The sequence below is a fragment of the Trachemys scripta genome, chromosome 4, assembly GCF_013100865.1.
Source record: "Trachemys scripta elegans isolate TJP31775 chromosome 4, CAS_Tse_1.0, whole genome shotgun sequence".
NCBI lineage: Eukaryota > Metazoa > Chordata > Testudines > Emydidae > Trachemys > Trachemys scripta.
Genome location: NC_048301.1, coordinates 106,619,272 through 106,635,277, shown reverse-complemented (window position 1 = coordinate 106,635,277; position 16,006 = coordinate 106,619,272). Strand labels below are relative to the sequence as shown.

Genomic DNA, 16,006 nt, shown 5'->3' with positions numbered 1-16,006 from the left:
TGGACGTAAATCAGTCTGCCTGCTCCTTCAAGACTCCTCTCATATATCGGCTAAGTAATGAAGTCATGAAAGTCAAGGCTTGGGTTTCTTGCAAGGAGGTGTCTTGATTTCTAATTTAAGACCCATCATGGATTTAGAGGAAGGTTGAGTGAAAGGCCCCCTACCCTCCGGAGCGCCTATTCTCCCCTCCCCCCACTGCCTTGAGGCAGCTAACTCCTTAAAAATAGCCATCTCTTCATCTGCAGAGAGCAGTGTGTGGAATTAATAGTTCTGCAGTGTTCACAGGAAATGCTGGCTAAGTCATTCCCTCTGGTAAATCATAGGACTATAGGGTCAATTCCTCAGCCAGTGTAAATTGGCCTAGCTCTACTGACGTCAATGGAACTACACTGATTTACACCATAGATTTGAGGGCCAGAAAAGATCAGCTGAGCCATCCGATCTGACCCCTGATTTTTTCAGGACTCCCTATGCTACATCTACCCCAGCCTATTGGTTATAGTGCTAGCCTGGGATTCAGGCGGCCCAGGTTCACTGCCCTGCTCTGCCACAGACTTCGTGGATGATGATGTGCAAATCACTTTCTCTCTGTGCCTCTGTTCCCCGTCTGTAAAATAGGCATGAAAGCACTTCCCAACCTCACTTAAAGAGGGTGAGGCGCTCAAATACTGCAGTGAGGGAGACCATAAAAGTAACATAGCTAGATTTGTTTCAGTACCTATCATACGAGGTGAGTACCTGCTGTAATAAATACTACAACCAGCCAAATAATATTAATCAAGCAGTCTCCTCTATGAATCAGGCCAGTTTCCATACCCCAAATTAGTTACTGGATAATTTTTCACACGATTCAACTAGACTTTCAAACCTGGTGCTACTCATTCAATAATTTATTTGACTTTTTTTTGGCATCAACCATCAAATAGCTCATAGCCAATATTTTTGTACATTATTCTACCAGTTCCCATGTATACTTGAATCTGATTGTCCTCTCACTTACTCTACTATAAAATGCATTGAACTCTTTGGCGTGATACCAGGGTCAAACAGCTGTGAAAGAAGAATCAGGACTGGATTACAGCTGATCGATGGGGATGGACCTGTTTCCGAACACCTCTGATGTTTGGAAAGCTTTGAAATACACCCAGATCCCAACCTGAACTCTTTGCAGCTCTTTGCATCCATGCTAATCATCTTTGCTACAAAGCTAAAGGGCTGTATCTTTTTAGATGACTTGTTTTTCCTTTCCTCTGTCCCTCTCATTTGATCTGACCAGCACAGAGCTCTATAGTTCCAAGAATGGTGGTCATGGTGGGGATCTGCTGCTCTCTAAGGCATCAGCTGTCTTTCTTTTCAGCTTCAAACATCAGCACAACTGCTTCTGTTTTGGTATTTTTTTTAGGAGACTCTGTTACTAATAACTCGCCTCTTGCTTTTCCCCTTCATCCAGAAACCCACTGCCAACATGTCTGACACCGAGGAAGTGTAAGTAGAAATAAAACTGTCTTCATGTTAATCTGTGCAGCTGAGCCATTTTAAGTCAATGTGGGGTTTCCCTGTGAAGGTAAAAGATGGGGCCCCACAGCTGCAAGGACCAAGAGCTGCCCATTGAAGTCAATGGACAGAGTCTCACTGACTTCAATGGGCAACCTGCTCTTCCCCCAGCCTGCACCTGCTCCAAACTCTGCTACCAGGGTAAATCTGGAGCAGTAACACAAGTTTCTTGGCATATAAATTGGTGTAGTTTCAGAATGCAGCACCTGATGTATATGGAGGGAGCGCATCAGGGTAACAGTGGATGGAAGTTTCCTATTAAACAGAAGATAGACCTTGCAATGTGCCACAGGCAGGGTTCCATTATGGGAAGGGAGAACATCAGGCCTGCCAGGGGACTCAAGTTATGATGACTGAGGACCCTGAATCAGCCTGAAGCACCTTATGCAGCACTGGAGAATGAGCAATAAACATCCTCCTTGCACAAGAGATCCCAGGACTTAGGGAGCCCCTGCCACTGCTGATCTGGGAACAGTCTGGCCTGGTCCAATCACTCAGAAATGGGCTTGGCCAATAAACCAATGACAACTTTTATTACCTACAACCCTCTCCTGCAAACATTTACCCACATGAGTAAGACTTTGCAAGCCTGGCCATAATTGGTTTTTTTTTTTTTAAATGTAGTAATTTTATGAACCTAAAAACAACTGGCTGGGTGAGGGGGGGTAGGGGGGGGGGAAGAGAGAGCTATTTGTGTTTTAAGTGTAAATGTGGCATCTTGCTCAAATATGCAGTTTAAAGCAACACATTAACCTATTGTTAATGTAGAGTGGATGAAATATAAATTCAGTTTGATCAAACTCTCACTTTCTGTCTCTCTCTTTTCACAGGGATCAGGTAGAGGGTAAGTCATAAAGCTCCTTGTCTCTAATTCTTTAAACATCAGCCTGATGTGTTTTTAAACAGCCTTTTCCATTTTATTTTTCTGCTGCATATTATTTTCCTTTTATTTATTCTGGGTGAAGTCCCCAGCTGGTGTAAATGTGTGTATGTAGCTTCTTTGACTTCAGTAGAGCTATGCTGATACAGCTGGTATCTATCTATCTATCTATCTATCTATCTATCTATCTATCTATCTATCTATCTATCTATCTATCTAATGTACTGATTCTGATACTCATACTTATATAACTCTTAACTCCATAAGTGGTCCTGTTGAGTTCAGTGGGACTGCTTGTGGACTATGGGCTGCTCTGGAAGAATACTTGAATGTGGCTCATAATAAATATATAATCCTTTGTTATCCACCCAGTGGAGAATATGTAATTCAGGCCTTTAATGTGTGTGTTAACAGCAAATAATGTTTGTTTGGGTGTGGATGGATTTGTTTTATTTTTGTAGAGATGCTGCCATCTGCCGGTGATTGTTTTTATTTGCAACCTTATCCTCTGTGTATTTTGATTTTTTTTCTTACTGCTTTTATTCTTATATACATTGGCCCTTCTGTGTTTTTTTTTTTTTAACCTGCTAAAGTACTTGTAAGTCTCCATGCCCAGGATAAACTTTAATACAATATTTTCTCCCCATCTTCTCTGTCACTTTTTAATTCTCCCTCTCTCAAGGTCACTTGATTCAATATTTATTTTTGTCATTTTTGGAATGATCTCTCAGCAGTCGTCTGTCTTGTGTCCCCTTTCCTGTGTGAGGTCATAGATTCAAATGCAGAAGCTCCCTCAGAATATGTGCACCTACAGGGTGAAATATCTTGTATTGTTATGACATTTGGCTGTATGTTTGTTCGTGTTGATGATGCCACCATCATACATGTTACAGGCTAACACAGTGGCTCTCAAACTTTTGTATTGTTGACCCCTTTCACACAGCAAGCCTCTGAGTGCAACCCCCCCTTTATAAATTAAAAAAATGTTTTAATATATTTAACACCATTATAAATGCTGGATGGAAAGCAAGGTTTGGGGTGGAGGCTTATAGCTTGCGAACCCCCATGCAGGCCCGACGAGGGCGGGAGGAAGCTGATACAAATTACCGGGGCCCGGCAGTCCGGAAGGGAGCCCGGGGCCCGGCTTCCCCCTCCCCCATCGGCCTTGTTTAGCCGGTCCGCTCTTGCTGGGGGGCCCGAAAATTTTTTTTCACTGGGGCCCGAATCCGCTCTTGGCGGCTCTGCCCCCATGTAATAACCTCACGACCCCATGAGGGGTCCTGACCCCCAGTTTGAGAACCCCGGGGCTAACATGTCATAGGTTAGTGAACCTGACTTTGCTCACTGTAGTGAAATGTTAGATTAAATGCGGTGACTGGCAGTGTGGGGCCTGTGTTCATCTGTTATGATCCTTTTTCTCTGTGGTTTGAGTGAGGTAACTCATTAGTTCTCACTTTACCTGATGTTCCCCATCAAACTGATGTAATTTGCCAAAATTTCAAATAAGGCCTTGATCTAAAGCTCACTGAAATCAATGGAAGTCACCCATTGACTTCAATGGGTTTTGGATCAGACCATAGCTGAGCAAAACTGTTCCTAGCATGAAATTTCATAGCCATTTAATCACATTTTGGAACAGTTCAGACATCATTTTTCTTTACATTGGCATAAGATGCCTTTTCCTTATAGCTGCAACTCAGGAAAGTGCTCAGTTGAAAACCCAAACTCGACACTTTCACTTTAAGTAGGTGACAGTTTTCAATTTGTCATACTTTGGATCTCTGCTATTGTATGTCCTCTTGAGCTGTTGTTTCTATTAGATCCAATGACAGAATCGTCGCATTCATTGAAATGGTTCTGCATGTTTCACTCATGGGAGTATGAGACGCCCATCAAAGTTTTTTGTTCTGGTTACATATATGCAACTTGATACCTGCTGGAAAACTTTGGTGGGTGGAGTTCTGTGAAGTCAAACAGAACCAGAATTCCCTGGACCTGATTCTTGTCTTGCTCGCAACAATTTTACACCAGTAGAACTCAGCTGACTACTTCGGAGATACTCCCGATTTACACCAGTGTGAGCTGGATTAGAATCAGACCCTTCCTTTCCAATTTACTCATGCAGTTTTAATTAAGCTCAGCACAATAAGCTCAGTGCAATCAGCCTCTTAATAATCAGTCATAATTTTTCTAACTTGACCATGGACTTTTAAATATGATTCCATCAAGCCCCTTGGAAATCTTTATGCTCTTTATAAGAACAGGGCTCTTTGTTGTCACTGGCTTCTTATCACCATGTCATCTTTTGCGGTCTATGTGCTGGAATGCTCAGCCTTGTTGTTGATTTTGCTGCTTTTTTTTTTTTTTTTTTTATTTCAATGCAGAGGAATACGAAGAAGAAGGTAACAAAAAACTGGAACGTAATTTCTTTCTGTGACCCTTGACCCCACCTCTTTCCTTGCCTGTCAGTCACCCATCTCTTTGTTACATGCTGCTAAAGATGATCTGGAATGCTTGTTCAATAAATCAATCCAAACTGTTTTGGAGACAAACATGTAGAGATGTGCCAGAGCTATGAAATTTAGAGCCGGGTATGAATTTTCCCATTATAGAATCATAGAAATATAGGACTGGAAGGGACCTTGAGAGATCATCTACTCCATCCTCCTGTGTTAAGGCAGGATCAAGTACATTTAGGCTGTCTCTGACAGGTTTTTGTCTAACCTGTTCTAAAAAGCCTCCAATGACGGGGATTCCACAACCTCCCTTGGAAGCCTATTCCAGTTCTCAACTATCTTTATAGTTGGAAAGATTTTTTCTAGAATCTAATCTAAATCTCCCTTGCTGCAGATGAAGCCAATTACTTGTTGTTAGGGCTGTCAAGCGATTAAAAAAATTAATCGCGAATAAGTTCAGGGCTGTTCAAATTTGGGATTTGCATATGGAGCCTCCTCTATTAAAATATCGCGTATCCTGGACCAACTACTGCAGTTCTTACTCAGGCAAACCTGCAATTGACTTCAACAATATAACAAATATTTTGGGGGAAAAAAATAGCTGAAAAATGTTTTCCTCCTTTACCTATCTGCTAAAATCAACTCACAATATGAGATTCTGTGCTTTCCCCTAAATGAGCTGATCACCTCAACATCACATAAAGCGATGTAAGGAAAGCAAGTGCTGCAGATTCTTGTGTTCTTTCAGGCCTCAGGTGCAGCTAGCAATATATATATAAATCATAAAAATTTCAGCTAAATTTGCTCTTTCCGCTAAAGTTCAAAATTTCAACAGGCTATTTCATTGAAATTTTGAAATTCAAAATGTTTTTGGTCCTGCATCAATGTGAAGGACATCAGCAGCTGTTGCTAAGAGGAACGCAAAAGCTGAAACTCAGAGCTTGGCAAGAATAAGGGTTTTTTCAGGTCACCTTTAGCCAGCCAATGATTTGACAAGCTACTCTAGAAATATAGGAGATTTGAAAAAAGATGGAGTGTGCAAGGCTCTCTTCCCCATGTTTTCACAGAGCAATTTCACTGGTAAGATTTTCTCCTATGGCGGGGAGAGGAAGATTTCAGAGACATAGTCCTATTGTCACTGCTCAGACGTTGGCTAGAGCCATTCTGCATCTCGCCTGCACGTAGCCAGTCTTCAAGTTAGGCAGCTGTGCTTCAAAACTGGCTTGTTTATTTTCTTCCAAAGACGTTTGAATGCAAGGAAAGTGCCCACTAGCCATTTCCCTGCCAATTAAGTGAAATTATTTTACACTCTATTTAGATGTTAAAAACCTCCTGGGACAGAACTGAGGGCCAAATTCTGAGAAGTGCTGAAGTCAATTGGACTTGCAGGTGCTCTTAGGATTTGACCCCAGTTCTTTAGCTTTCTCCAGTAAAGGTAGGCAGAAAACCCCTTTTGGGAGATGGGGATATTTGTTCAGCAAGGTTATGACACCAACTCTAGCTCAAAGGCTTTTGCTGCCAAGGGTTTTCTGAGGTATGTCTTGTCCTTCCTTCTGTGCCATAATCACTCTCAGAGGTTTTGTGCACATTAGGCACAATTTCCCCACTGTTGCTACAACCAGTTCATTTCCATCAGGGATAGTGACAGTGGAGGTTGCAAATGTAGACCAAGTGCTAGCATTTTAAGGGCTGCATTGTATAGATTTGCCCACAGCAGCACTAGACATCACGGTGCTAGTTACACCAGCAGCCACCTGGAGCCCTGCCTGCACTAGCACTCCCAACATTGTTAGCTGGATGGAACCTTCTCTCATGCTTTTGCCGTCTTTAGAGCAACATTCTGTAGATGCAGCTGTAGACCCATAAGACAGTACAAGGCCTCCTTTGTGACATAGTGGATATCATCCATTTCACATGAATGGAGCTGAAACAGTAGCAGTGGTAAGAGATTTTTCCACAAATGAGCCTAATGCAGACACCTTCGAAAACTCGGAGCAATTCAAATGTCTTGCTGCCTCTAATATTCTGCTGCCTGACCTGTCCTGAGTGGCAGCGCCGTCCTTGTACTGGAGAAGCAGCCATCAGAAAACCAGAAGCATGAACTGATGTGGGTGAAGGTGCCATTCATACTCCATGTTTATTCACTTCTTGTCAAACATGCAAAGAGAGAGATGAGGGTGTTAATAATACAGGCAAGTATGCCCAGTAAAAAAGATTCTTCCTTGTCACCTTTATACCTTTCTCCTTTCTCACCTAACTTTCTCCTTCTTTTTTGATTTCAGAATTAAATATTAATATGAAATTGATTTTCCCCCTCTTTAATCTGCACGGTCCTATGTTCTAAGCATGCTTCCTCTAACTATTTTTTGGTTTCCCAATTCATACCTTTGCTTGACCTTTGTTTTGCCCTCTTCCGAGATGTTTCATTTCCTTTCATATAACCTCTTTCTCTAAACCCTTTCCCTCCCAAGTCTTAGCTTGCAAGACTTCAAGGGTCTAATGAATTTTTCTGTTTTATTTTCCCATATGCTATTGCCTTTTTTTTGGTTTTGTTCTGTTGCCTTTTGTTCTGAAGAAGTTCAGTAGGAAGGTATGTGATGTGACTTCTGATTTCTTTCTCTTCAAATTTGGAAGAGGATTTTGTGCGAAGGAATCCTCAGATGGCAGAAGAGAAAGGACAATAGAGAAAGAAACATTAACACTAAGTGTCCAAGGGCTTGGCACATAGCCTATTGACATCAATGGAAAGATTCCCATGGATGTTAATGGTAGAGCTGATCAGAAAATGGGGTTTATTTCTGTGAAAAATAATGATGAAAACAACAGCAAAAAATCATTTTCATCTAAAGTTTGACATTTTTGGTGAAAAATTAAAATGTTTAGTCCAAAACCCAGGCTTTTGTCATTGAAAAACTAAAATATTTCAATTTGGAAATACGATTGTAGTGACTCATGGGAGTTGTTGTTTGAGTGCTTCATTCTCCTGTATAGACTGGGCTCCCTGATTGGACTAAATATCCTATGCTACATCACAGTCTCCACTCATGGTGAGGGTAGGCAGTTGTATCCTGGGAATCCCTGGCTGTTGTGCATCATGGGAGATGTAGTCCAGCTGGGGAGTCCACGTCATAGAGGAGAATGAGGACATGAGGAAAATAAACTACAAATCCCATGAGGCATCCTGCCAGGATATCTAAATCAAAGTATTTTGGGTTTCAGGCATTTGTTTTCAATTAAAAATATTTTTTTTCTGTGGAAAGCAGACACTCTTTACAACAATTTTCATTTAGGGAGGAAAAAAACTTTCTGTCAAAAATTTTTTTTGAAGGAACCAGCCCTAATTTTTTTTTTGAAGGATCAGCCCTAATCCCAGAGGCTTTGGATCAAGTCCCAACTGTGACATCCTTGCAGATCCAAAAGTCCTATTTGCCTCACCAGGAGTTTGGATCACACCAAATGGAACAGGAGTAAAATGAATTGTTAACATTCCATAATTATTAGACTTGGTTGAAATTTTCTGAAATTTTGAAATTTCAAGAATTTGTTGGCAATCTTTTCCCCACCTTTTTTTGGTCAAAATGTTGAGGTTAAATGTCCTTGAAAATTCAAAATTTAAAAAATATTGATCCAATTTTTAGCCAGTTGAGAAATGTAGGGAAAAAAATCGTAAAGAACATTGTATAATCCCGTTTTCATTTGGCCAAAATTTCATCAAAAATCCAATTTGGTAAAATCTCAACCAATTCTAATCTCATAATAATATCTATACCAATGTAGTTGGTTTTTTCACCTAGCCATGTTTTCACACCCCAGTATCTTTTCAGCTCACCTTTAGCTTGCTCTGCCAATTCATATCAATTTTATTAATTCTCTCTCCCATGTCATAGCATCTAAGTTCCTCTTTTCTTGCACCCTCCACATTAATTTAACAGAGTTCGAGGCTGTCTTAATCAGGTGTTTCTTTTTCTAATTTTCTTTTTGTCATTGCCTCTCATTCCGTGATGCTTCGATCTGAAGAAGTTCATGAGGAAGGTATGTGAAACAACTTCTCAATTTCTCTCTTTCCCTCAGCAGTGCTAGCATGCACAGGAATTCTTAAGAAGGTGGATGGAGACAAGAAAATGTTCCATTTGTGACAAATTATTACTCACACAGCATCATTTGCATTTAAAATGTTCCATCTGTACATTAATATATGAGCAATGATCACTGCATGTAAAAAGGCACTAAGCTTGGGGGAACATGTAAATGCTTTGAAAACCTCCATTTGTCACAACGTTACAGGGTCCGATCTTTCCCATTTCCCAGTTTTCCACTGGTGTAGCTCCACTGATTTCTCTGGCATTTCTCCTGTTGTACACTGGAGTGAGAAAGGAAGCAGGTTCAGTAGGCGTATTGGGCCCTTGGTTATGTGTGTATGTCTCTCCCATTTGATAGCCCAACCCTCCCTTCTTTGGATGCTTAAATCTCCCACTGACTTCAATGAGAGAATTGGGTGGACAAAAAATGCAGGATTAGGTCCTTGGTATGTGCCACATCGGAGCATCTCGGGGATAACGTTTAGCCAAATGTGTTTGTATAATGCATTCTATTGCCTACCGAAGCATTCCTCTGTAAGGTTTTAGTCCAGCTGTGAAGCGTTTTACTAAATATCAAAATTATGTAACTTTGCAGACTGTAAACAGAAGATATTTTCTTTTTAAAACATAACTTTGCAAAGCTGTTGTAGCATATATAACCAAATGTATGTAGCTATGCTACACAGCTGAATGTAGGTCTTACAAAGTGGATCTAAGTAAACTTTTGCATAACAGTGACACATGGATACTAGGATTGTACATGATATTTACAAGATAGGTAGGTGCATGAAGGGAGAGCAAAATGATGGAACTGAGATTTGGGACCAAAACATAGTGAGACATTTGTAAACCTACATTCTAGATATGAATAGTAACACAGTACGTATATTCCCATCAGATTTGTAAATTTATGTTCATGGCCATGTTTAAAATAAGTATAAACACCTTAGTAAGCCATGTGGATCAGCACCACTTGATTTACACTTTTTTTTTTACATATTATGAAGGATTTATATTTCTTACCAGGCACCTGCATGCTCCATTTACCTGGCTTCATTCCATCACATCCTGTATTTTTCCATTTTTCACCCTTTCTCTTTCTTTTAATGGTATTAATTTTCTTTCCCTATAACCAATTCATATTCCCCTCCTTGGCTTGAAAGGTTTGAGGTTGTTATAATCATGTGTTGCTTGTTCTAATTCTCTTGTTTTCTGTCGCATCGATCTTGTTCCCTGACACTTTCCACCTGATGAAGTTCATGAACCAGGTATGTGACATGACTTCTGAATTCATCTTTCCATTCTGCGTTAGTGTGTGCAAGAATTCAAAGGTGGTGGAAGGGGATGGGACACAATTCTGTTACATTATCACTGAAAAGATGTTGGCTTTCAATCTTTCTTCTGTAACTCTGTCTCTGTTGATTGACCAGTGATAATGATAATCACTGCATGGAAAGGGTTATACATTTTAATATGCTGGGCCAGCTCCTCAGCTGGTTAAATCAGTGTAGCTCCATTTGGGGATCCACTTATTGATACCAACTCAGGATATGGGCTCACGTTCTAGCTGAGGGCAGGATTTGGCCCAATACATTTGGACAGTGTTTTTCTAGCACACTAATGCATACACTTCCCCTGCTGCACCAAAGCATACTCCAGTTGTGTAAGATGTACACTTGATCTTAGCTCATAGAGAGCCGAGAAGCAAGCTACAAGTCTGTACTGGTGCATAGCTTTGTAAAGCATAGATTAAGCCCTCCGTGCTCTGCTCTTTATATAAGTACAGGGTAGAGCCTGTGCATGAGGATCCATTCTTTGGGGTGCTGGAAGAAAGGAGTGGCCACAAGCACACAATAGAAACATTATGTCTCTATTCTGTTCACACTTATAAAACTGTGTTGATGTAATAAATATGGTTCTCTGTAAACAAATGGGAGCCAGCAGTACTTAATTCACACAATATTTATGTATTTTGGAAGATTTACACTTTTTTATCTTTCATCTGCATGCTCCTTCTCCTTTTTCTCCCATCCCCCTCTCTTCCCATTTCACACCTGTGTATGCCATTTGTTCTCTCATTAATGTCCTTAGTTTTCTTTCCTTGCAACCTATTCATAGATTACACCCAAGCTTGGCTTGAAAAAATTTAAGGTTATTGCCGTCCTCTGTGTCTTGTTTCTAATTCTGTGTCTTCCTTTGCATCTTTTTCCCCTGACACTTCCTACCTAATGAAGTGCATGAGCCAGGTATGTGATGTGACTTCTGAATTCCTCTGTTTCAGTCTCAAGGGTTAATGTGCACAGGAAATCAAAGGTGGTGCAAGGGAACAGGAGATGACAATAGATATTAATGATCGTTTTTTCTCTACTTCTAACTGTTTTTCCATAACCATTTCTCTAGAAAATAACAAATGATGATATTTAATCCTAATATCTGGATGTAAGAATAACACATTTTAGGAAAAATATGAACCATTTTAACATCCACTTAGGATTGCATCTTTGTTGTACACCGGGGCTTTGCTCTGAGAGCAGGGATAGAACTCAGATCCTCATACTACAGAAGCACAAATGCAAGCCCCTTCTCCTTGAGCTAATGGAGAAAATCCTCTAGCTATTTTTGAACCTCTCTTTTATGAACTAAAGGGGGATTGAGTTCATAACATTGGAAAGTTCATAAAACTGAACATCTCAGAATCACTGTAGGTATGGTGCATAAGTTAATGTGTTAATCATTCAATAATAGTGTTCTTAATGAATAGTAACAAGTGTATACAGAGTTCCTGAATTTCTTTGTGAGAACTGCATCTCTTCTTTGTCACCAAATCTCTGTCTTTCCAAACCTGTACAGCTGCTTGGATGCTGGCAGAAGGACTGACGTGACATTTGGTGGAAGAAAAATGATGTTGGCTGCAGAAAGATGGTTCATGTAACCAATCGTTTATAAGACAGATGTTCATAAAACTAAGCTTCTACTGTATTAAGGGTAGACTTGGCAGAATTCAATTATATGATTAAATGTCAGTAACCGTCGATTTCACTGTTCACACACAAACCGACAGAAGATATCGATGTTTATTTTAAAGCATTTTAAAAGATTTTTATCGATTTAAATGTTCACATTTGTGCAAAATTATGGGTGTTAGGCTTTTTTTATTTTTATCGATTTAAATTTTCACAGTTGTAGGAAATTATGTGGGATTCAATCAATGTGAAAGTCAGACAATAATTATTTAATGATGGTAGAAGTTGAGATTCAAAATGTTAAAGCTTTATAACTGTTAAAACACATCACATATCAAAATATACACAATAAATACCCCTAAATCAAACTCTAATAGTTCTCCAGCAGCATTTTTCTTACCTATCTGTAATTTTCAATTATTGGTGGAAATATTTTTTCCATCAGTTTTGTGTGTGTATGGCGAAATCAACCTTTATCGACATTTACCAATAAAAAACGAATCCTTCCAAGCCTAATGAAGAGTATAGGTTCCATCACACAAAGTGGAGCAGTTCTGATTCCATCCAATAGAGGGCAATGTTGCAAATAGGCACTCTCCAGTTCAGTACAGCCATTTTTGGCCCATTGATTGTATAAAGGGAATCTAAGTACTGTTGGATCTTTGCATTACAGTTATGCATGATTAGCAATATTGTCTGGAATGCTTGCAAGATAACCACATTTAAAAGGCAAAATCTTGCTCTCGGATGTACAGGGTCAACCCTTTTGCATACTTGGAAAGTAGAATACTGAAATTCATATCTTAGCTAGTCTGAAATTCACCACACAGACCCGTGAGCAAGGTTTTCCTCTTATTAAATGACATGTTTATAAATCAAAACTGCAAATGGATGTGAATAGCAACAAGAATGCGGATAGATGTCCTTCCAAAACTGTATTCAAGGCATAAAGTGGCATGAGTTGTAGATCAGGGAAAAAATAGAGAGATTTCTGATGTTAATTGATTATTAGTGATGGACCATTATATGTAAGCAGGTTTTCAAGCCCTATAATGTTATAATGCAAATGAACGAAATTCCACTCTTGGAAAATGACAGACCCAATATTTCTTTGAGATCACTTTAAGTTCTATGCTCATGTGTAGCTTTAAAAATAGGAGAAACCTTTATAAATCATGGTGGTCAGTTCCTCTTTATAGGTTTTGCAAGCTTTACATTTCTTACCATGAAGCTGCATGTCTATTTCACCTGACAAAATCCTTTCACAACCCAGTCTTCCAATTTATTTGCCTTTTAAATGTTATTAATGTTATTTACCTATGATCTACTTCCTAAACACTCTCCCCTCACCTCCCTTGGCTTGAAAGAGCTTAAGATGCTTCTAATAACATGTTTCTTGTTCTCATTCTCTTGTTCTCCGTTGCATCTTGTTCCATGACACTTCTCACCTGATGAAGTTCATGAGCCAGGTATGTGACACGACTTCTGAATTCCTCATTGTAGTTCCAAAGTGCGTGTGTGTGTGTGAGAGAGACCAGGAATCCTGGGTTGGTAGAAGAGAGAGAACATAAGAAACAAATATTAACCACAAATGATCACTTACAGCAGTTTTCTCCTTTAATCTCCATGCTTGCTGCTACTTTAACTTTACAGCATCTTTAATTCCCAGTAGCCTCTCCAGACACCTTTGTTTCCGTGTTTCTCACTTTTTTGCATCAATATTCTTATTTCCCTTCACCCATTCCTTGATGGCTTTCTCAGGCTCCAAAGTGTTTACATATGTATTCTGTTTTCTCTATTTCTCTGTTTCCCATCACTGCCTGCTCCATGATACTTACAGAAGTTCACGAAGAAGGTATGTGACCCACTTAAAGAATCTCACTCCCTTACGCTTTGGGCTGGTCTCCACTACAGGGAGATCAATGCTGCTGCAATCGATGCAACAGGGATCGATTTAGTGGGTGAAGTGAAGACCCGCTAAATCAATGGCAGAGTGCTCTCCAGTTGACCTTGGTACGCCAGCTCTCCGAGAAGAGTAAGGGAAGTCGACTGGAGAGCATCTTGCATTGACTCAGCACAGTGAAGACACTGGGGTAAGTCGACTTAAGCTACGTTGACTCCAGCTACTTTATTCACATAGCTGGAGTAGTGTGACTTAGGTCGACTTACCCTGGTAGTGAAGACAAGCCATTTCAGTGCTGGGAAAACAGTATTAAAAAATGTTAAGGTTGCCCAAGATGAGGCCCAAGAAAGGAATGTGGGAGGAGAAATGACCTCTCTTTTGAAGAGTTTTGGATGAACATTGAGAAAAGGGTTGTGTTTGCCAAGTATTGTGGTTTCAGGCAATATGAAAAGAATGTTACAGGTTCTATACTGAAACTTCTGGCCTAAATTTTCAAGTGTGACATCAAGTTTTGGCTGCTCACCTTGAGACAGCTCAAAATGGCCTGATTTTCAGAGAGTGGATGCTCAGCATTTTGTGAAAATCAAGCCCCTTTAAGGTGTCTTATGTTGGGCATCCAAAAATTGCAGCACCGAAGATCCATAGACACTTGAAAATTTAGGCTTTTGATTTTAGCTAGAGCTACTGAAGCAGCTTTGGGTTCTAGATCAAATTATCAGGAGTGTTCTGTGTTCTAGAATGAAAAAATTAGCGTGTTGGGCAGTTCTTTAAGTGATGTTGGAAAATGCTTGAAAGACCCATGGATGCTTTTGTGATCTTTGAGAGAGACAAGGAGATTAAAATTTTGTTCTCAGAAGTACTTATTTTTCTGCAAAACTTGTTGATAATCCTTCAGATTATAGAGTGGTATTTGCCAAAATTGTAATTCAAAGTACAGGTTGATCCATCTATAATTCTATAGTGTTTCTTGAAGAGCCTTCTCACACATGGTTGTGGGAGATTGTAGTCACAGAAAGAGAAGAAATAATGGATGAAGATTTAGAAGGATGGAAGGATGTCTAGATGAGTAGATAAGAAAAGTGACTATACAGTATTCTACCAAAGTGAAAAGAATGAATAAATAAGGAATAAAGTCACCCAATTTCACAAAATATGTTAGATTATTTGTTAGGGTCCAAATTCATGATTTCAGTACCTAATGTACCTAATCTGTAATTCTCAGTATGGAACTGCACAGTTGGGGGGTCTGGAAGGTGACATTAAAGAAAATGTCAGTAATGCAACACCCACATCATTCTAATAGGTTTTTTTCCAGATTTGGGGATTAACTGGAGAGAGGTGCAGAATTGGTTTGGAAATAGTTTCAGCTAACAATAGGAAAACAATCTTCTGTGTAAAAAGCGCATGGCAAAATGCTGTTGTCTGTTGAGTCTGGTGTTCTCCTTTCTTTGTAAAATAGGCTCGGATTGCATGGTTGAGAGAGATTCTGAGGAGGCAACATCTAGAATATGGAGTCATGTGCTTTTCTTGTCTTTGTTCAAACCTCCACGTATGGGATTACTAGTTTTCTTCTCACTGAAATAACACCATCCCACAGCAAGGTAGAACCTTCTGGGTCTTCACTGAATTCCAGTTGCTTGGGAGATGGTTCTCCCTTAAACTCTTTCCTTGACATCTTTTATGATACTTCTAGTTGTTCTCCTCTGTAATGAGTATGGTCCCATGAAATTTGGTCGAGAGTCTGGCAAGCACAGATGATAGCCTAAATGACACAGGTGATTTTGATTATACCTGTCAGTCATACCCTGATGGATTCCAAGCAGCTTAAAATCTGGATGTTTCCATTGGAAGTGGAAGTAGAAGAAAAATCCAAAAAACAAAAACCCCCTCCCCATTCATTAAATAATTCACTTAAAATAAAATTGCATATGAGGGTATGTTTGTGGAAAGCAAATTTTGAATTCACAAATGTGAGGGTTAGCACTAGAAACCTGATTCTAAGAAGGAACAGAAATAATATTATTTATTATTATTATTAATATATAAAATATAATTTATTATAATATTATATGGCCTATCAAAACTAATCAACACAACATGAATTTCCAGCATGCAGTATTAATGCTCTCAGTCTGAATTATGAATACTTAAGATAAAAACTCTGCATACCT

The 16,006-nt window shown here is 39.5% G+C and overlaps 1 protein-coding gene across 1 annotated transcript in view; it reads left to right on the top strand.

The window, feature by feature from the left end:
- The window catches only part of TNNT3 (troponin T3, fast skeletal type), a 45,280-nt gene that overhangs the window by 5,939 nt on the left and 23,335 nt on the right, over positions 1-16,006 (top strand). The window contains exons 2-6 of the mRNA XM_034770284.1: positions 1,451-1,485; positions 2,385-2,398; positions 4,819-4,836; positions 8,908-8,922; positions 13,390-13,401. Of these exons, the coding sequence (XP_034626175.1) occupies positions 1,466-1,485; positions 2,385-2,398; positions 4,819-4,836; positions 8,908-8,922; positions 13,390-13,401 (79 nt within the window). The 5' untranslated portion in view covers positions 1,451-1,465. The remainder of the gene's footprint in view (positions 1-1,450; positions 1,486-2,384; positions 2,399-4,818; positions 4,837-8,907; positions 8,923-13,389; positions 13,402-16,006) is intronic.